Source organism: Chenopodium album, chromosome 27 (assembly GCF_948465745.1).
Source record: "Chenopodium album chromosome 27, dcCheAlbu1.1, whole genome shotgun sequence".
In the NCBI taxonomy this organism is placed as follows: Eukaryota; Viridiplantae; Streptophyta; class Magnoliopsida; order Caryophyllales; family Amaranthaceae; genus Chenopodium; species Chenopodium album.
Window position 1 is genome coordinate 26,347,963 of NC_137860.1, and position 22,434 is coordinate 26,370,396.

At 33.0% G+C, this 22,434-nt stretch overlaps 4 protein-coding genes across 6 annotated transcripts; 3 read left to right on the forward strand and 1 right to left on the reverse strand.

The window, feature by feature from the left end:
* Positions 1-2,594: 2,594 nt before the first annotated feature.
* Positions 2,595-4,083, reverse strand: LOC145621373 (putative 2-oxoglutarate-dependent dioxygenase AOP1). Its single transcript, XM_081676104.1, has 3 exons — positions 3,700-4,083; positions 3,227-3,548; positions 2,595-2,865 (listed from the first exon to the last, which is right to left on the reverse strand). Exons 1-3 carry the CDS (start codon positions 4,068-4,070, stop codon positions 2,623-2,625), a joined length of 936 nt encoding a protein of 311 aa, XP_081532230.1. The 5' UTR covers positions 4,071-4,083; the 3' UTR covers positions 2,595-2,622.
* A 5,017-nt stretch (positions 4,084-9,100) lies between these two features.
* LOC145620884 (F-box/LRR-repeat protein At4g14103-like) lies at positions 9,101-12,434 on the forward strand. Its single transcript, XM_081675607.1, has 4 exons — positions 9,101-9,294; positions 9,650-10,759; positions 10,848-11,006; positions 11,973-12,434. Exons 2-4 carry the CDS (start codon positions 9,701-9,703, stop codon positions 12,096-12,098), a joined length of 1,344 nt encoding a protein of 447 aa, XP_081531733.1. The 5' UTR covers positions 9,101-9,294; positions 9,650-9,700; the 3' UTR covers positions 12,099-12,434.
* Positions 12,435-14,254: 1,820 nt separating this feature from the next.
* LOC145620817 (F-box/LRR-repeat protein At4g14103-like) lies at positions 14,255-16,807 on the forward strand. Of its 2 annotated transcripts, XM_081675534.1 has the most exons (4): positions 14,256-14,528; positions 14,852-15,953; positions 16,041-16,196; positions 16,307-16,807. In XM_081675534.1, exons 2-4 carry the CDS (start codon positions 14,901-14,903, stop codon positions 16,649-16,651), a joined length of 1,554 nt encoding a protein of 517 aa, XP_081531660.1. In that variant the 5' UTR covers positions 14,256-14,528; positions 14,852-14,900; the 3' UTR covers positions 16,652-16,807. The 2 variants fall into 2 exon arrangements, with proteins under 2 accessions (XP_081531659.1, XP_081531660.1); XM_081675533.1 differs by having other exon boundaries at positions 14,255-14,528; positions 14,852-16,196.
* Positions 16,808-19,530: 2,723 nt separating this feature from the next.
* On the forward strand, positions 19,531-22,292 carry LOC145620819 (F-box/LRR-repeat protein At4g14103-like). Of its 2 annotated transcripts, none has more exons than XM_081675536.1 (4): positions 19,531-19,784; positions 20,303-21,408; positions 21,515-21,664; positions 21,751-22,292. In XM_081675536.1, exons 2-4 carry the CDS (start codon positions 20,362-20,364, stop codon positions 22,099-22,101), a joined length of 1,548 nt encoding a protein of 515 aa, XP_081531662.1. In that variant the 5' UTR covers positions 19,531-19,784; positions 20,303-20,361; the 3' UTR covers positions 22,102-22,292. The 2 variants fall into 2 exon arrangements, with proteins under 2 accessions (XP_081531662.1, XP_081531661.1); XM_081675535.1 differs by having other exon boundaries at positions 20,306-21,408.
* Positions 22,293-22,434: the final 142 nt, after the last annotated feature.

The following is a 22,434-nucleotide window of genomic DNA, read 5'->3' on the forward strand; positions in this document are numbered from 1 at the left end:
AGGTGGTTTAAATAAAACTATTACTACTAACTATAATCGATCTTCTTAGAATCAGTTGTTAAAAGGAAGTAATTAGCTCAATTATCATAGTAGACAATAATATATCTAAGTTTAGATAAGGATTAGTAATTTTAGATAAATTGGTTATGAAACAATAAGTTTTGATAAGAGCTATTCAAATTCAATTTACGAATAAATGAAGTAAGTTACATGTATGTGTTTTTTTTTTAAAAAAAAAGTAAGTTAAATGTAGCTTAAATAACTTTATGTAAATAATAATCAAGTAAAAAAAAATGCACTCTTGATTAGTAATTGCTAAATATTAATTGCTAATTATCACTTAAAATCGAATTCAACAAACATTCAAAATCAGTGGTTTTCTTGTAGGCGAAAATAATCATTTAGGGTCTGTTCACATTTACTTAATTTTATTTCAGTTCAACTCTAATCAGTTCAGTTCAATTCGGCTCCAATCAGTTCAGTTTAGTTCAGCTCTCAATTTCCCTCTCTCATAAAATATTCATTTTAGTTCAATTCAGCTCCAATCAGTTCAGTTCAGTTCAGCTCAGTTCAGTAAATGTGAACAGGCCTTTACTCTTTTATTTTTGGAGATTTTATTATATTTTCATTATGTGTGCACTCAACCGAAATTCTCTAAAGGTGATAACAGTATTTAGACAAAGCTTGACTAAGCTAGTTATTGGACAAAGTAGGAAAAAGTGCAAATATTCCTCAAATAGAAGCGGGAAACATTTAACATTAATAAACCATTAAGATTATATAAAGAGGTCCAACTAAACAGGACCTTTCACCAAAACTAGAAAGCCAAAAATAACATTATCATCATCAACCACCACCAAAATGCTACTTGTGTCTTTCACACCACTCTTTCTCTCCACCTCCGCCAATCTTTGTGGCGCCACCTACTCAACCACTACAAAACTCCACTTCTCGGCTTTCGCCCGGCGTTGACTTCCTCCTCATTTGATGCCCTCAATTACAAGTGTATATATGATCAAGGCACACAGGGTCAAGCCAGGCAAGAAATGGCCTTTATATTATTGTTGTAGTATTATTTAATGAATTATGTAGTTTTTATTAATTCTCCCTAATTATATATTTTTATATATACATAAATATATATTCTTGCAACTTGATTCTTATATATTGAGCCTAATATATACTGAAGTGTACATAATCATCTTTATTATTACTAATAAAATTATGAATGACTTTACTAGTATTTTCATTCTATACTTTGTTTTTTCAATTATTTCTTTGCTTTGTTTGTTTATTTATATCCAGGATGTTATATTTTTTTTTCCTAGTCTTGTGTAAAGATTCTCTTCCAACCCCAAATTAAAGCTAAATTTATTATTCAATATAACGTTTGAATTTAAGCTTTGATATTTAATACCTGAATAAAATTTCTATTTTTAGCATTTTTTTCGAGCTGGAGGCCTGTATTTTTTTCTTCATTTTTTTTAAAAAAAATTTATATTTTGTTGTGGAGGAAGGAAGACTTGTAATTTTTAATGAAGAAACTATGGTTGTAATAGAAGTATATACTAATGTCGGTTCATATCATAAATTCATAATACGAGTATAAGCTGTATAAGTGTATGACCTTATTGTTTAATTTGATATTGTAAAGATTCTGTCACATGTGAAGATCTAGCACAAAAGATTTGGGTGGCTAATATATGTTTTTTTTTTTGGTGTCGTAGTATGTTTAATTAAACAAAAATTTTCGTATAATCTTTTATTTCCGCAATTAGACTTATAACTTAGCTTCAACATGCTAGAATATTATTCTTAGTAGCTAGATTCTACTCCAAAATTGGTGTCACAGTAGATAGGTTGTTGGATTTTTTTTGGTTTTTTACTCTAGGAGAAGCTACACAAACTAATTTATCGGGGTCGTTAATTAAATAGGGGGGAAATTAGGGATGATCGAACCAACTTGCTTGGGGTGAGAATTGAACCCCTCTCACATGGGTGGAAGGCGGACCTTCAACCAATAGGACAACCTTGATTCTAGTTTAAGTGCAGTATGAACAAGTTGAAAGTTTATAAAAACAACACATTGTATGCTTAACGTCAAATTGAAGTGCAATATATATTTATGGGATCTTATGTTCTTCAGAGAATACAATGATTTAATCGATAAGACAACAACTCAAATTTGTAAAAGTTTTCAAATATTAAAATTATACATACAAAAGTGGTCAATTATACATACAGTACGTACATAAGATGAGTTAAGACAATTAATGGCTTTGGGAGCTAACTTTGAGTTTACATTCTCAAAACAACCCTCTTATAATTTATAAGTCCATTGCATGTCTTTAGCAAAATAGGGAAAGTTTGAAAAGTCTTTGATCTTAGAAGATGACCATTTTAAAATTACTTAGTGGCTAATTTTTAATTTTTTTTGAGGTAATTACATCATTCTTGCACCTATTTTTATTATTTTCTTTGTTCACTAATCAGATCATATACTACCTCCGTTACATATTATTTGCAATGATTAGACATTTTCCTTCTCTACTTTATATCAAATCGTTGCAAATAATGTGTAACGGAGGTAGTATAACAAAGAAAGAACTCCATTGTAGTTTATTAGACTCCACAGTAGTCTTTGATGGTACACACAGCCATTCGACTAACATCTTCGGTATAAAATCGAAGCAATCCCATGTAATCGAATGGCTTAAACTGTAATGGATGCTCGTCGTCAACCAACTCCTTGGGTGTTTCAATGGTGTCTTTGGTGGTAGAAAATAAGGCAAATGAATATCTTGGCTTGTCTCCCTTCATTATCACGCGATGTAGAGGTGCATGTATTCTGTTATTGCTCCATGCCTATATTAATTTGAAGCTTTAGAGTTAGGGCATCACATCATATATTATATGAAAATGATTGTGCATGCTTTTGTAATTATTAATTCTTAGACTTGTCTAAAGATTAATTTTGAAGGAAAATATAAATAAAAACAACCTAAGTTGGTACTCTTTAGATACATGTACTATAAAAAATAATATAAGATCGATGTAAAACATAATAATCAGATATATTAATGGTGAGCAGTTTAGGACTACGTAACAGTTTTATCTATACATACGGATAAAATAAGTATAAAAAAACGAGTAGTGTTAATTAATGACTTTAATTAATAAATAGTTTGACATAAATGCCACAAAAAATAAAAATAAGAAGACGTACCAAGAAAGGTTCCCCTGCCATGACAACAAAAGACTGAGGTGAGGACTCAAAACTAAGCCATTCACCATCTTTAGTTTGAACTTCCAAACCATTGACATCATTCTCATGAAGTATAGTTATAAAGTTCTTGTCTGTATGACCAACTGCCCCTAGATTATGCTCATCCTCTTGTGGTACCCTGTATTTGGCTATCCGTAAAAGGTATGTCGTCGAGTTTTGATGAGACTCAAGGTATTTCTCTACACCATAGATCTCAAACACCATCTTCATAACCAATTGTTCTAGCTCAGATACTTTCTTTGCATATTGATGTATAGTTTCACTGTTTCGTCACATAAGAACAAAAAAATATTAATAAAGTATTAGGTGAAGAGACCAGGGCGTTACATGTTAATTTTTTTTTTTTTTTTTAATTTAATAAGGAATGAATACCTTACACCACAAGAATAGCCTAGATTTAATATTGTTCTTACCAAAATTGATCGTTTCCAGCAGGCCACAAGAGGTTAGTGAAACTTTGCATCTTGTCAAGCATTGATGCATCCTCGATGCCTAGACTTTCGAGGAGTGGCATCGGCTTGCCAGGCTTATAATACCCGTGATAGGGAAGATCGGAGGAGTTTCTAGCTTTAACCTCCGTAGGGAGGTCAAACATTGGTTGTATAACGTCAACCACCTTGTTGTGGAAGTCTAGGGTGAACTTGTCGTACACTGCGACAAAGCAACCGTATTCTTCGAGTGCTTGCCTGATGTTGTTGCATGTTGATGTCCATGAACTTGTTCCAGGGCTCAAGTTTAACGTAAGGTTAACTGTAGGAAGCTTTGACAGACTTTTGGAAACCATGGTTTTTGCCGAAATTAATCTGTTACAAAAGGTTGAAATATTAGTAAAATTTGAATAATTGTGTTACATAATTAACTAAGCTAGTTATGAAATAATGAATTGTGAAATGAATATCAACATAATGTGTACTATTACCCAAAGGAGACTTTTCTTAATTAGGGAGTCAAAGGTTTTAAATTAGAGATTAAACAATATGATTATCAATCAATTTATATAATAAACTACTTAAAGAACTATGAGTAGCTAATCAAATTTTAATTTCTTCATTATAATATTGTTATATGACTAATTAAGCATTTGAGTAGTATTAGTAAAATACACAAATAGGCACGTCAAGATTTGGTGAATGGTCAGATTACTCTAGCAAGTCTAGTGCATGTCAATGTCACAAAATAAAATTAGAGCCAATCACAATATTAATTAACAAATTGTAATTGATAATAAGGAGTATATAATATGGCACATCAGGATATTCAGATTAGGTAGACTCACTCCTAGGTCTATATTTGCTGCTTGTACATGTCAACATGAAAAGGAAGTACATATTTAAAAGTTAATCACTCTATTAATTAGCAAATCATTAGCTGATACGATATGATAATTATCGAATAACTATACATTTGATGACCTCACAAATGTAATTTATGTAAAAGCAAAGGTAATGTACGTATTTTAAGTTAAGCACTCTATTAATTATCCACCAAATCAAATTAAAGAAACCTACATTACCAAGAAATCAGCATGTATTGATGAATGTTACATACAAAGTATATATATAAACAAGTAACTTACGGGAACACAAAGGTAATGCACGTATTATAAGTATGCATATATATAATTGTACTTGAAAATAATGACATTGTGTAGAAGCAAAATAAGATGAATGAAAATTAAAATAGAGAAATTATAATTAAGAAGAGAGCTTACTCTAAATGAGTGATTAATGAAGCTACTTTTGAAGTTGTGATGATCACTAACAATGCTTTAATTTGATGAACAACTAAATGAGAAGGAGCTAGGTTTATATAGAGCTCAAAATTGACCCATACATCAAAATCTATAACTAGGGATAATAATTTGATAACCGACTACTTCAAAAAGGGGCTACAAAATCAAATTAATTATTAGCTAATTGTCATTATCCTAAGATTAGCTACAGATAATAGTGATTAGTCATACATGAATAAATCCTTACAATTGAAAGGACGGTCCCACAAAAAAGGGGACAGTTTATAAAATGGAGTATTAATGTTGTCAATTTGGGGTGGACCAAGTCTAGAGGGGGTGTCCTATGTAAATTAAATTTTGGGTGATTTTAGTTGGAATTGAATTAAAGGGGTGGCATTTTTCAGTTAAATACTTGCGACTTGCCTTACTTCGGCGGACCAAATCTTTTTGGTACGTCATTCCTGCCATAATCGTATCTTGATCAAGTTTATTTTATTGTAAGCTCACCCCTTTGACCTTAATGAACATGGTTAATTATAAGGAATTGTTTTAAATTGTTTTTGTTGTCTATTTTTTTGGTCTAAAAAGACTGAGGTAATTTATCATTTGTATGTTTTTGTAAAGTTTTAGCGATTTGACTTTTATGTTATTAATCAATATGTACAATTTTAAACATCAAAATTTTAATAATTTATATATATATATATATATATATATATATATATATATATATATATATATATATATATATATATATATATATATATATATATATATAGATATAGATATAAAATATATATTGAGAAACGAGAAAGTTATCTTACATACACTTGATAAAATTACCTTTTTTTTCAATGTATAAAAGAGTAACAAGGGCATTATATATAGAGGAGGAAGATTCGAGCATGTGACCTTTAACATGTCATCGGTATTTGCCACTAAATCAAGGCATCATCAATCGGTAATCAACATTAGTTTATATATACAAGTATTAGTCAATATTATAGCAATTTTAATATTAATAATTACATTTAATTTCTAGGTATACTTATTAATTGGTGATGTGACTCACAAATTGACGTATATGGTGACCTATGTGGCTATATATATTAGTTCTTATAAGCATTTCACTAGTGTTTATGTCAAACACTACCTTTCAATATGTGATGTGAGAATGTAGTTGCTTCAGATTATTGTTTATCAATCTTTAATTAACAATTATAGATGGGTTTTCTATAGACTAATCAAATCATTAATTATCAATTTTCTAACAAATCTATATTTATTGATGTCAAATTTATAGGAATATGTTTGCAAATGATGGGAGATTGTTGAGAAGGTTATTGAAAGCTATGCAACTGACTAGTCCTAGTACTTGTGAAATTTAAAATTATACTCTAATTATCCAAGACCATTAGCATTGATTGTGTTCATAAGTTGTTTTTTCTAATTTAAAATAATTTTTCTTGAAGCTATGTTAAATTATACATATAGTGAATCAATCTCCAAGCCAACTTGAAGTACTTGATTGATCATCAGGTGTTCATGATCATAAATCAAACAAATAATATAATTGATAGTAGCTGGTAGATGTAATCAAACTTCGGTATGAATAGTCAACTATTTATTCTTGTATAGATAGGAATAACTTAAAAAGATTGTTGAAGGTACAATATGTGGTTGAATGACTAGTATGCCTCATCATATCATATATGACTGTCGTCCCAAATGCTCTTATAACATTGAAAAGATCTATGCTAACCCTCGCCAAAGGTTTCACAGCTTATAATTATACGCTTACACTGCACCCATGTAAAGATAGTGCTGGTTGTACCATGTACCAAATAATGTCGTTTTGTAGGATAAGTAATAAGACTAACAACATTATGTTACATCAATCATGGGAATTTTATTAGGAATAGGAACAATTTCAATAAAAACTTTGGAATGACATTATTTAACATGTTGACTATATGACTAAGATTCCAAACAACGTTATGTTGTAATCCTAAAGATTTAGTTGTTGCGTGGACGGCCGATTTCCCACCCACAGTTTATAGCACAACAATGGAGGAGGAGCGTGTTGACTTGCAAATATGATGCATAAGGTTGACTTCAATTAATTAAATACTAATTGCATTACAGTACACAAGCCAATTGAGATTAGAGAATAATAAGAAATGTTGACATTTCACATATAATTAAATAAGGCTGGCATTGACATTTTACTATCATTAGTATATTTGCGAGGGTTATTGGTTACGGAGTATATACTAGGTTTTTCCTTTTTCTTTTTTTGAAATTAGATGAAAGCTCGTTTGATAAACGACAAAAAAGATCATGAAAGGATAATTTCCTGAAGAGAAATTTTAATAAGTGGTCGAGTTTACTTGGTCAGAAGTTGTCTGGTCAGTCAGAGGTTACTTGGTCAAGGATTACTTAGTTAGGGATCACTTAATCGGTTAAGGGTTATTCGGTTAGGAATTACTTAATTGATCGATCAGGGGGTTACACAGTATGGTCAACCATACAGAAAACACGCTAATACTTCAAAGTAATTAAGCACTAGTATATAAATAGTAAAAAGACAAAATACTTCAATTTACTATAAAAGAGCAGTTTTAATTGACGTAATGTGTAGTACAATGTACAGTTGTCTTTTAATACTCCCTCCGTCCCATAATACTTGGGATGTAGGGGGTGGACACATAGTTTAATAAAACTACAACTGGTCTATTTAAAATAATTGTTTATTGTATAAAAGATTCACTTTTGAATTTTTATACTCCCTCCGCCCTAAATCAAAAGTCTCTTTCTCTTTATTATGTGAATAATAAATGTTAGAAAGAAGCTTTGTATTAAGGGATAGATGGAGTATTACAAAACAACAAGTGGGGTAGTTGAGGAGAGAAAAAAATGTGGGAAAATAATTTTTTTATTAGTGATCCCATTCTATTTACAATAATGTGTCAAGTATTAAATGAAAATTGTGTCAAGTATCATGGAACAGAGAGAGTAGTAAGGAGGAGCATTATTAGACATCTACTCTCAAATTTTGTTGTTTTTTTTTTAAAAAAAATATTTGCAGGTTAAATACTTGAAAGTAGATGAGATGGTAAGGGATTCCATAACCTTAAGAACCCTCACTTGGATCCTCGGAAAATACAAACCCCAAACCTCTATGATGAAGTAAGAAGCTAACAAAGTGAACCAACACCTTATCAGAGTGAAGTGTAGGTTGCACAAGAACGGCACTGACACGGATACAAGTATGAAACGGATACGGAAAAACGTCTATCTTAAAATAAGAGACACGGGTACGGGATATTAACCTTCATATAGTATATTTAAAAAATAAAATTGACCATATTATTTAACAATTCCTTATTTATTTACTTAAATTTTCTCTTTTTACAAAAGTTAAACATTCATATAATAGTAGGGCACGATCCGAGACGTATCATCGTGTGTCCCATGAGTGTTGGTGTCTGACACAGTATCCGACACGAACACGACAGTTGGATGAATAGTCCATGTAACGTAGTGTAGTACTCCTCCCATTTTTAAATACTTGCTCCACTTTCCATTTGTGGCCGTTTTCAAATACATGCTCTGTTTCCTTATTTGGAAAGCTCTTACAATATCTAATTAATTTCTCTCACCTAGTGGACCCAACATATATTCTCTCTCCTCCAATTCTCTCCACTACTTTTGCCTTTTACATATTTTATTCTTCCACCAACCCCACTGTTTCCATATTTCATTAATTTCTCCAATTTCTCCTAAAACTCCGCGCATAGAGAAATGGAGCAAGTATTTAAAAACGGAGGGAGTACTGTGTACATGGCTCACTACCCTGAACTGATCTCCAAATCTAGATTAGCCACAGGGTAAATCGGGTAGAACACAAAAAAAAATTAAAAAAAAATAAAAAAAAAATAAAAATAATAATTTACATGGCTCACATGAAATAGGCTCAAAATGGAAAACAGAAGCCCAAATACAGGAGTAAAGAACGAAATGATTATAATCCGAATGGAGTAACTATTGAATAACGATTGGACATTTGGACTATTCACCGTTAAAGGTTAGATAGAAGAAGAAGGGAAATAAAGTATCAACTTTTATTTTCCAGAAAAGAAATTAAATAAAAGAGGGAAAAAATGGTGGAATCAAGTGAAACACTTGTGTTTGTGATTAGGCGAATACAAGCTCCTCAATCTCTCTCCTCCATTGAAGTTCAAGCTTTCTCCCTTCCACTGAACCAGCTTTTAAGGTAAATTTTCTTCTTTATTTTCTGTGAATCATTAAATGTCAATTTTACAATCTAGGGTTTATAGTTAATCTAATTTGTGAGTTTACGCAATTTAGGTTTCTGGTGAATTATTGAACTATAGGATATAATTGCTGAATTTATAGAAGATTATAACAATCGATTATGTTGCTACAGTGTTGTTCATGTTCATATGTAAGTTATAATGTGGTTGATAACTTGATATACGTAGTAATTGTATGCAGAGATTAATTAGTTTTTGGAGCTCAAATTGATAAATGAGTCTAATTTTGTTGATGATAGTCAAAATCCAAAATTGTATGTTAGATAAAGGTTAATTCTTGTTTTCTTGAAGCAGGGAATTTATTAATTCAGCATCTGGGAATTGTCACAATTGTGTGAATACTCTATGGATTTGAGGTTGAAATCATGTAGGAGTACTACTGTTACCTTACAGAATGATCTAAATTGCGGCGATGACATTGTATTAGATAGGTTCACCAATTTACCTGATGAATTGTTGATTCGGATACTGTCTTTGCTTCCTACCAAGGATGCTGCTGTTACTAGCATCTTGTCCAAGAGGATGAGCTCTATTTTCCCTTTCATCACGAGCCTCGACTTTGACAAATCACCTATATGTCATTGTTTGATTCGTCCCTTTGCAATCCAACGTTTCCCCACTTTTGTTGCCTTTGTTGATAGTGTTCTCTCTACTCACCAGTCTAAGTATCTTACTAAGTTTAAACTTGGAGTGGGTGAAGATTTCATGGCCACATCTTGTGGTAATTGCGAATGTAATCTACCAGGAGGTGAGAACGACTGCTGCCCGGACTTGAAACCCTCACTATTTAATGCATGGATTGCTTTTCCATTGACCCGTTGTGGCCTCAGAGAGCTTGACCTACGCATTCAGGTGGAGGACCCTGGTGATTGTTTGCTCCCCCTAGAAATTTTCACTTATGAAACTTTGGAGGTGTTGAAGCTTGATACAAACCTTGGTCTTGATCGAACTTCAACCTTAACATCCTTTCATCTTTCACACTTGAAAGTACTCCACTTACGTGTGGCTTTCATTTCCGAGGTAGAATTTGTGACAAGGCTAGTTTCCAGTTGTCCTTTACTTGAAGATCTCATGGTGTATATCAATTGGGAACATGGCTATTTCGTAAATATATCTTCCCCTTCTCTTCGGATATTAAGCTTATTTGCGAATATAGATAATGATTTTGAATTTCATAAAAAATTTGTGCTTATTAATACTCCTAATTTGGAGTATCTCAAGTACACTGATTTTTTAGCATCACAGTATTCTGTCCCAAACATGAATTCCCTTGTTAAAGCAGATGTCTGCCTGGCAAATTGCTTGTATGAGGAACAAGATGAGTTTTGTCTTGCGCAATTGTTTGCCTCTATTAGACCCTTGTTTAATGTTCAGCACTTAACTTTGACTGGCGCTTACACACAGGTTCGTCTCAATTCCTTGTTCAATGATTTATATTATATAATTTAAAAATGTGAAATTGAATGGCCGCTTGTTAACATTTTGGTTGAAGGATCTATGCCGTGTTGACTTAAACGTCTTAAAGGATCAGCTGCCTGTTTTTCATAACTTGAATTGTCTAGAGCTGAATTATCGCTTTAACTCTTGGGATAAATTGGTGCCAGCATTCCTGAATTGTTCTCCTGTCTTAGAAGCCCTCGTCTTTCCAAGGGTAAGTGTGTCAATTTGTCTTTAAATTGGTAATTTTGGTATTAATATTCTACATATGTTGAATGAGTTTTATCTATGGAGTAATAAATTTTACTTTGATTGTCATCTACTCTCGGTGGATGAGACTAAGGATGGGGTTAATGTCAAGTTGGAGCAATGGAGGCAAAGGTTGGAATCTAGAGGGTTTAAGCTAAGTCGGAGTAAGACTGAATATTTGGTATGTCGTTTTGGCACTCAGAGGGGGACAAACAATGAAGTGGTGAGTTTGGATGGAAAGGATTTGACCATGAGTGAATGTTTTAAGTACCTAGGGTCGATCATCCAGAAGAATGGTGACATTGATCAAGACGTGACCCACAGGATTAAGTCAGGGTGGCTTAAATGGAGAGCGGCCACGGGAGTGCTATGCGACCGCAGCATTCCCTTAAAGTTGAAGGGAAAATTCTACAGGACTGCCATAAGACCAGTGTTGCTCTATGGTACAGAATGTTGGGCTTCTAAGAAAGAGCATATTAAAAAGATGGAGGTTACGGAAATGCGCATGTTAAGGTGGATGTGTGGAAACACTTTAAGAGATAGAATCAGAAATGAGGTTATTCGCAAGAAAGTAGGTGTGGCGGGCATTGTAGATAAATTAAGGGAAAATCGTCTGCGTTGGTTTGGACATGTAAGACGGAGACCCGAGGGTGCACCGGTGCGAAGAGTGGAAGAGTGGGACCATGGAGGGATTAAACGAGGAAGAGGGAGACCAAAGATGACTTGGTTGGAAGGAGTGAGGAAGGATATGAAGTGCATGGATTTACGTGAGGATGAAGTTTTGGATCGTAAGGGATGGAGGAGAAAGATTTATGTGGATGACTACACGGAATAATCAAATTTGGTTCATGTTAGCCGACCCCACTTTTGGGATTAAGGCTTTGATTGATTGATTGATTGATTGATTGATTGTCATCTACTCGATTTGTAGGGATTGGTTTCTGATCCCCCTGATCTGAATGGTCGTAACTTTCAAAATTTGGAACGAGAGGTTTTAGTAAAGCACCAGCAGTTATTCCTTCATGTTGCAGAAATCATCTTAAAAGAATTGTGGTAAAGTATTATTGTGGGATTGAAAGGGAAATATGTTTGATCCAGTTTCTGCTGAGACATGCATTAGCTTTGGAGGAATTGGTTCTATTCCGGGCGACGTATGCTGAGGCAGATTGGATGGTGCTTGAGAATGCATTGCAGAATTTACCAAGGGCCTCAGTCGCCTGTTCAATTCAAGTGTTGGATGCACCAATGACTCAATGAGATGATATGTATATAATATGTTAATGAGTTGATACCGGCTCAGTCGTTTAATTGTTTAAATAACTCCTACATACTTCAAACTTTTTAAGTTGTACAATATCCTTATGTTTGATTGTTTTATAATAATCACAATGGTTTGACTTTTACACTGTTTCTATGCTTATTTTGACTATACGTCATATCAATATATATATACTCTGTAACACATGTTGCCATTTAAAATACTTTAGATTAGTCTTCATCTGTAGATTTTCATTATTATTAACCTTTTATACAAGGTCGTCTCAAAAATTTTAGACTCTGTGCTAAATGCAAATTTAGACCCCAATTATAAAAAATAAAAAAAAAAAAATTAATCCTCATATTGTTATTTATACCAAAATTATAGCATCAAAAGCACTATAGATGCAACCTCGATTTTTTTTTATATATTATATGGTATTATATGAAACTCGTGCGATGAACGATTTTTTTATACACAATTTTTTCAATTAAATTACTAATAAAACATAATTATGTTTTGTAAGTTCTTTGAAAATTGATAAAAATATGTTGTCAAAATATTTTGAACTTTTTATTACTCCGTAGAAAATAAAGTTGCATACGACCTCCAAGTTGAGTTCTCAAAAAAGAAATTCTGGCAAATTGAATTCTTTGTTCTGTTATTTTCTCATATGAAGTTCTCAACATGTGACAAATTTTGGCGTCAAAACATGGCGGGAACAAACCGTTGGTGATGTTCTTGTTTTATCTTTTGCTGTTGATGGTGTTTTTTATGATGCCAACAAACTTCTTGATGGTATTCTTTTAGATACCAACATCCCTTGATGAGTTGATGCTATTTTCCAACAATTCTTGATAGTATTGTTTAAGATACCAACAACCCTTGATGGTATTCTCCAACAATCCTTGATAGTATTCCTTTTTTCTATTTGTCATTGATGGTATTCTTTTAGATATCAAGTATAATAACTTTGATTTCGATTTGTTGGATAATATAAATCATGGAACAACGAAGTTCTTGATGGTATTCTTTTAGATACCAACAACCCTTGATGAGTTGATGGTATTCTCCAATAATTCTTGATTATATCGATTTAGATACCAAAAGCTCTTGATGGTATTTCTTTTTTTCTATTTGTCGTCGATGATATTCTTTTTAGATACCAATTACAATAAACTTTGGCGCTAGGATCGATTCTCACCCCGCTCTTGTGGCTCTCTAAACACCAAAAAAACAATAAACTTTGGCGCCAATTCTCCACGCATGCTTTGGACTCCATTTGAGGAAATGGAGAACAAAGAACACTACCAAGGAATTTCCTATTTGATAAATTTTTAAAAAAAATAAAATAAAATTTGGGGTGGAGCTGGGAAAAGCTGTCCATTTCACCTTTTCGTATAATCATAGAGTTGTCCTTGCATTGTCATCCTTTTCTTAGCTTTTCATTTTTTTTTTTTTTTTTTTTAAATTTTAGCAATGAGATGTATAGTAAAATTACCACAATACCTCTATTAGAGTCATACATGACTCTAATATTTAGAGTCTTAGAATTCCTCCTATTTGCATGCCTAGCAAGTACGAAGTACTTCGTATGTGTTATGCGTCGAGGAATTCTTGGACTCTAACCGTTATAGTCATTTATGACTCTAACAGCACACGTTGGTATTTCACATGATATCAACAACAAATTATATCAATACTAACAAAACAATTTTATGTTCATTGGTATCATTGAATAAGGTGGTTGGTATCATGGTGATACTAACTATAATGAAATACCAACATGTGTTATAACATTATTTTTTCAAAGTACATTAAATTTGAATGGACGATTATACCCCTTGTTAACAGTTAAAGTCCTAGAATTCCTCGTTATGCGCCTATATACACTGGAATAGTACATTGTACATGGCTCACGTGAAATAGGCTCAGAAATAGAAAATAGGACCCCAAATGGAGGAGTAAAGAACGAAATGATTATAATCCGAATGGAGAAAAGTAAAGTAGTAAATAACGATTGGACTATTCACCGTTAAAGGATTAGATAGTAGAAGAAGCAAAATAAAGTATCAAGTTTTATTTTCCAAAAAAGAAATTTAAAAAGGAGAAAAAAATGGAGGAATCAAACGAAACACTTGTGTTTGTGATTAGGCATTCACAAGCTCCTCTATCTCTCTCCTCCATTGAAGAGCAAGCTTTCTCACTTCCACTGAACCACCTTCTAAGGTAACTTTTCTTTTAATTTTCTGTAAATAATTGAATGTCAATTTTACAATCTAGGGTTTATGTGAATTATTGAACTATAGGTTACTGAATTTATAGAAGATTTTAACAATAGATTATGTTGCTACAGTGTTGTTCATGTTCTTATGTAAGTTATAATCTGGTTGATATGATTTTATGCAGATAGTATTTAATTTTTGGAGCCAATTTGATAATTGAGTCTAATTTTGTTAATGATGAACTGCAGAATTCTATTTATTACCCTTTAATGTAAGATTAAAGTTTATATCTTGTGTTAAGTTAAATTCTTGTCTTCATTGAAGCAGGGAATTAATTAATTCAAGATCTGGGAATTGTGTGTAACTTGTATACTCTATGGATTTGAGTTTGAAACCATGTAGTAGTACTACTGCTACCTTACAGAATGATCTAAATTGCGGCGACGACATTGTATTAGATAGGTTCACCAATTTACCTGATGAATTGTTGATTCGGATACTGTCTTTGCTTCCCACCAAGGATGCTGCTGTTACTAGCATCTTGTCCAAGAGGATGAGCTCTATTTTCCCTTTCATTACGAGCATCGACTTCGATGATTCACCTATATCTCATTGTTTGACTAAACCCTTTGCGATTCAACGTTTCCCCACTTTTGTTGCCTTAGTTAATAGTGCTCTGTCTGCGTACAAGTCTCAGTATCTTACCAGGTTTAAACTTGGAGTGGGTGTAGACTTCATGGGCAGATGTTGTTTAGATTGCGAAAGTAATCTACCAGGTGAGAAAGACTGCTGCCCGGACTTGAAAGCCTCACAAATCAATGCATGGATCTCTTTTCCATTAACCCATTGTGGCCTCAGAGAGCTTGACCTTCGCATTCAGGTGAAAAAACCTGGCGATTGTCTGATACCCCTAGAAATTTTCACTTTTCAAACTCTAGAGGTGTTAAAGCTCGATGTTAATCTTAGTCTTGATCAAATTTCAACCATGTCATCCTTTCATCTTCCAAACTTGAAGCGACTCCAATTACGTGTGCCTGTCATTTCTGAGGTAGGCTTTGTGACAAGGCTAGTTTCTATTTGTCCTATACTTGAGGATCTCATGGTGGATGTGGTTTGGAGCCAGGCCTATTTCATAAATATATCTTCCCCTTCTCACCGGAAATTATGCTTATTTGTGAATAGATATGATTATAATGATGTTGATAACAAATTTGTTACTATTAATACTCCTAATTTGGAGTATCTCAACAACACTGATTATTTAACATTACAGTACTCTGTCCCAAACATGAATTCTCTTGTTAAAGCAGATGTCGACCTTAGAACTTGCACGGTTGGGCCATCTGAGGTTTGCCTTGTGCAAGTGCTTAACCTTATCAGTGTCTTGTCTAATCTTCGGCATTTAACTTTGGGCGCCAATTGTGTAAAGGTTTGTCTTGGTTTCTTGTTCATATTTTATTATTATTTTTATCATAAATGTGAAATTGAATGGCTATTTGTTAACTTTTGGTTGAAGTTTTTAAGCCGTGTTGATTTAAAGGATCGTCTGCCGGTTTTTCATAACATGAAATGTCTAGAGCTGCTTTATGATTTTAACTGTTGGGACAAATTGCTGCCAGCATTTCTAAATGAGAATTGTTCTCCTGTGTTAGAAACGCTGGTCTTTCCACAGGTTAGGGTGTAATTTTATCTCCTGTATTTGTTATTAAAATTTTCCAAATGTGGAGCGTATTTTGTCTAGTGTAACAATTTTACTTTGATTATCATGTACTTAATTTGCAGGGATTAACTGAGCCTCGTAGCACCATTCGCACTTGGATTCATCCTATCTATCTGGATGAACGAGAATTTTGTAGAAACGCTCTAGCAGTTATTCCTTCATGTTGCAAAAATCATCTTAAAAGAATTGTGATAAAGCATTATTGTGGGGTTCAAAGGGAAATAAGTTTGATCCAGTTTCTGCTTACACATGCATTAGCTTTGGAGGAATTGGTTGTATTCCGGTCGAAGTATGTCGAATCTGATCGGAAGCTGATTGAGGATACATTGCAGAAATCAGAAAGGGTTTCAACCTGTTCAATTCAAGTGTTGAATATGGCTGACATCAGCAAATCAGCAATGTTGTAATGTTGTAATGTTGTGTATTTATTTGCATATATGCACCAAATGAGTTAAACGGCTAATGCGTTGATATGGGCTCATTCGTTTGAATTTTTAAAACAGTTCTACCAGCCTTAAGTTATGTATTCTAGAGCTGTTAGTAATATGCCACTTATTATTATATTTAATTGGGAATAGGGAACATATAAAATTACTATCTATTTCAAAAAAATGCCACATTTTGATTAGAATATGTGAACGTGGAATTTAACTAATACTCCCTTCATTCCAATATAATGAACATGTTTGACTTTTTTTTCACTATTTGTTTATTACCTTTGATTATAGTAGTTTACTAGTTTATACTGTTTTTTCCTCGTATTTATTGAGCTAGCCCCAGTTACTCATTTGGAGTAACAACGTTTGTTAATCAAATGGCACAATTGTAAATAATTGCTTCTTCCTCTTTCTTCTTCCTTCCCATCATTATAGCCACCACTGCCACCACCATCATCACAATCACCATCTCTCAAGCCGATCTTCTTTTCCTCGTCGACCTTCAATCTTCTTTTCCCCGTTGACCTCCTCTTCTTTGTCCTTTCTCAAGCCCACAATGCCGTGGTGGTATAAAACTCAAGCTTTCCCTTCTCCACCCACCTCCCCTGATCTCCACCCACATCTGAAAAAATGAAAACCCTAGAATTGAAGGGTGAAATTAAGGGCATGGTCAACCCCAAAGGGAAGAGTTGACCATATCCTCTATTAAAGCTCCTTCAATTGATGATGGGTTGAGTTCAGCGGCGACGAAATGATGATGGGCCGAGTTCGACATTTCGTAGATGGGTCAAGTTTAGCAATAACAAAGTAATGATGGGTCGAGGTCATAGATGGGTGGGCGTCGAAGTGATGATGGTAGTGGATGTGATGGTTGAGGTAGAAGAGGAGTGAGGAGAGAGAAAGTTGAATGGCAGATACGAAAAGATAAGAGTATTACTTGAGTAACATATTTTGTTAATCATATTGAATAACTTGGATTTACTTGTATTATATTATTTGTTTCATTTCTTTGTTCACAGTGTTTTAGGTAGTAGAAAGAAAAAATATGATGGATGTAAAATCTATAAAAAATAAAAAAAAATTAAAAAACAAAAAACATAAGTGAGTTGAAGTGAGGAGGAGAGAGAGTATGAAAAATATTAAAATGAGATATGATGAGACCACTAGTACGGTGGAAAATAGCAAAATACTAGCTTCAGCCTCGTGCCATGCATAAATGTAATTTATTTATATATAAAATAATGATATCCAGCATATAATAGTGATGCTTTAAAGTAATTTCTTTGATATTAATAATATGAACCAGTTTTATTAAGGAGTATCAAGGACCTGTTCTCTTCAGCTTATTTTCAGTTCAGTTTAGCTCTAATAAGTTCAGTTTAGTTTAGTTTAGTTTAGTTCAGTTCAGTTCAGTTCACTTCTTATATTAATTTCCCACTCTCATAAAATATTCAGTTTAGTTCAGTTCAGCTCAGCTCCAATAAGTTCTGTTCAGTCAATCAGAACAATCCCTTACTTTTTTGGCAAAATTTAATATTATTCTGTTTATCATATAATTAAAAAGGAGTTGGAATAATATTTTATGTAAATGTGTATAGAAGAATCATGAAACCAAATAAAAAGAAATACTACCTCCGTTCCTAAAAGTTCGACTCACTTACTATTCAAGTGGTCAAAATAAAATAACTTTGACCACATTTAATGATTTATACAATCAAAATAAATTAACAAGTTTGAATTTATTAGATTCCCCTTATGATAGATAGTTCAAATATTATTTTTTAAAGGCAAAATTGGCCTCAACAACACGAACTTTTAACAAGGTGCATGCAAGTAGCAGCATGAACTTTGACTAGTAGCTATAACAACACAAACTTTTTTATTAGGTGCACAAAGTATCATAAATGAAGCTTGATACCAAAAATTTTGACGAAGACATGGTATCTAATATTTTATTATTATAAAAAAATCTTTTAGTACTGCGTGCCTCAATTTTTTTTATGGGTAAAAAATATTAAACGAGGTTTTGGAGGTGAATTTAGTCAAATTTAAGATCAACTTTTGGATAAAAAATCACAAAAAAAAAAAAAAAAAAAACGATTTGCATGTTATAAAAAATGTCTCGGTCAAAGTATTGGCTCAATTTGGACCTCCAGGACTAAATATGATATCAAAATTTACAAACAATTAATAGAATATTAATATTCGATAAAATTTTTGCTTAGGTTTTATCAGTACTATATACTAAAAGACACATCAGCAATGACACGTGTCATTTCCTGGGGTGTCCCTTTTATTTTATTTTATTTTATTTTTGAAAAAAGAGTTATATAAGGAAAACATCTTTCTATATATAAGTAATAATTACATATGAAATATATTACAGTAGAAGATTTGATTTAGCTTTCCAAAAAAAAAAAATATAGACAACTAATAAGTTAAGCAAAAAAAATTAAAAATAATATTCTTAACATACAAGTAATTTGTGACATGTGGATGTGGACAATTTTTTTAAGGAAGGAAAGACATATTATAAATTATATGCGTTTATTACAAAATATATGCGTTTATTACTAAATATATATATATATTAATTTCTTGATTTTTTAACCATGTAATAGAAGCTACGGGCTTAAATATTAAAATGTGAATATTAAATCAACAAATAATAGTTTATGATATTTTGTACACCCAATAAAGAAGTTAGTGCTGTTATAGCTACTAGTCAAAGTTCATGCTACCTTATGCACCTTGTTAAAAATTCGTGTTGTTGAGGCCGATTTTGCCTTTATTAAAAAATAATTACTTGTACATAGCCGAAACTATTAGTGGTCAAAGATGTTCCTTAGAACCGTGCAAATGCAGAGTTAAGAACGGAGAGAGTAATAAGTCAAGGTCATTAGTGTTTAATAATGTACTGTAATATCAGAAAGCGTGGGCTTCTCTGAATTTTCCTCCCAACTTTTAAATTATTTTTGCCCCTCTTTCTCTCTCCTCCATTGAAGCTCACTCCAGTGTCTCAGAATTCTACCTTAGAAGCATGATCTGAGTTCTCCATTGAAGACCCTTCTTAGTTTTCTCTATTCCATTGAAGCAGCTTGAGGTAATTTTATTTTTAATTGCTATTGATCATTAAATATCAATTTTACAATCTAGGGTTTATTGTTAATCAAATTGTCTGCATAGTCAATTTCGGGTTCTTTTGAGGTGAAATATTGAACTATAGATTATAATTACTGATTTTATAAATGACTATAACAAACAATTTTGTTCATTTCTTATGTAGAGGAATTTTATGTGATTTTGGAACCCAATTTGATTAATTGTGATTTGCATTCTTTTGTTCGTATCCCTTCAATGTTAAATTAAGCTTATTGTTAAGTTTTTTTTTTTTTTTTTGTTCATTGAAACATTGAATTAACTAAGTAATTATGTTATTAAGAATTTATTCTTGTTATTGGAATTTTGTGTTAATAATACTCAATGGATCAAAATAGCAGTGACACCCTTTTATTAGATGGGAATTATGTTGATAATGAATTGCAGACTTCTGTCTATAACCCTTTTATGTTAGATTAAGATTATTACTTCGTATTAAGTTTGATTCTTGTTTTATTGAAGCAGGGAATTAATTAATTCAAGATCAGGGGATTATGTGTTAATAATACTCCTATAGTCCTATGGATTTGAGGTTGAGACCATGTAGTACTACTACACTACAGATTGATCGAAATTGTGGTGACATCCTTATATCAGATAGGCTCACCAATTTACCTGATGAATTGTTGATTCGGATACTGTCTTTGCTTCCCACCAAGGATGCTGCTGTTACTAGCATCTTGTCCAAGAGGATGAGGTGTATTTTCCCTTTCATTACGAGCCTCGACTTTGATGATTCACCTATATCTCATTGTTCGGATCTTCCCTTTGCGATCCAACGTTTCCCCACTTTTGTCACCTTTGTTGACAGTGTTCTGTCTGCATACAAGTCTCAGTATCTTACCAGGTTTAAGCTTGGAGTAGGTGCAGACTTCACGGACACATCTTGTACAGATTGCAAGTTCAATGGTCCAGAAGAGAAAGACTGTTGCCCGGACTTGAAAGCTACACAAGTTAATGCATGGATCTCTTTTCCATTAACTCGTTGTGGCCTCAGAGAGCTTGACCTCCGCATTCAAGTGAAGCAACCTGGTGATGGTCTGCTCCCCCTCGAGATTTTCACCTGTGAAACTTTGGAGGTGTTGAAGCTCGATGTTAACCTTAGTCTTGATCAAACTTCAACTATGTCATCCTTTCATCTTCCAAACTTGAAACTACTCCAATTACGTGTGGCTTTCATTTTCGAGGAAGCGTTTGTGACAAGGCTAATTTCCGGTTGTCCTGTACTTGAAGACCTCATTGTGGATGTCTATTGGAAACACGTCCATGTCACAAATATCTCTTCCCCTTCTCTCCGTAGATTATGCTTATTTGTGAATAAACTTGATTACATAGACAATACTGATTGTGTGATTATTAATACTCCAAATTTGGAGTATCTTGAATACACCGATAATTTAGCTTTACAGTACTCTGTCCCAAATATGAATTGCCTTGTTAAAGCAGATGTCTACCTGGAAAATCAATTGTTGGGGGAAGAATTTGAGCTTTCTTGTGTGCAAATGCTTACCCTTATAAGGCCCTTGTCTAATGTTCAGCATTTAACTTTGTCTGGTGCATGCATAGAGGTTTGTCTTAATTTCTTACTCTTTTTTTTTTTTATTATTTTTTTTATATGATTTATACTGTATTTGTGAAATTGATGGATGGCTATTTGTTAACTTTTGGTTGAAGGTTTTAAGCTATGTTAACGTAAATGATCATCTGCCCGTATTTCATAACTTGAAGCGTCTCGAGCTTTATCATTGTTGTAACTCTTGGGATAAGTTGCTGCTAGCATTTCTGAATTGTTCTCCTGTCTTAGAAACACTTGTCTTTCCAACGGTAAGTGTGTGAATTCTTATCATCTGGTCATAATTTTGCATATGGTGTAATAATTGTAGTTTGATTATCATCTACTTAAATTGTAGGGATTCGTATCATCTGGTGATACTACAAGTAGTCGTTACAATCAGGATACATGTGTGCTGGAACGAAGATTTTGTGAAGAAGCTCTCTCAGTTGTTCCTTCATGTTGCAGAAATCATCTTAAAAGAATCGTGATTAAGTATTACTATGGGATTGAAAGGGAATTATGTTTGATCCGGTTTCTGCTGAGATATGCGTTAGTTTTGGAGGACTTGGTCTTATTCCGAAGAAAGTTTGCAAAAGCAGATCGAATGTTCCTGGAGAATACATTGCAGAATCTACCAAGGGCCTCAGTCGCCTGTTCAATTCATGTGTTGAATTGTAACTTGCCCTTGGTGAGGAGGACTTCCTAATAATCCTTTTACTCACCGTTTTAGAGAGGGGGAAAATCATGTGCAGAAATGCAGAATATGGATTGATGGCAGCAATGTATTGTCTATGCCACCAACTGAGCTGATACATTTGTAAAATTTTAATGTGTTTTATAAGGCTTGTTTATTCGAATAACTCGTTTAGTACTTGTATTCTATCGTAAATTCGTATCTGCCTTGTGTTTATGTTATCTTACAAAAGTATAATACTACCTCCGGTCCAAGTTAGTTTTAACTTTGGGGTATTATTTGTGAGATATAAAATATTCCAAAGTTGCAACTAGCTTGGACCGGAGGTAGTATAAGTTATTATAC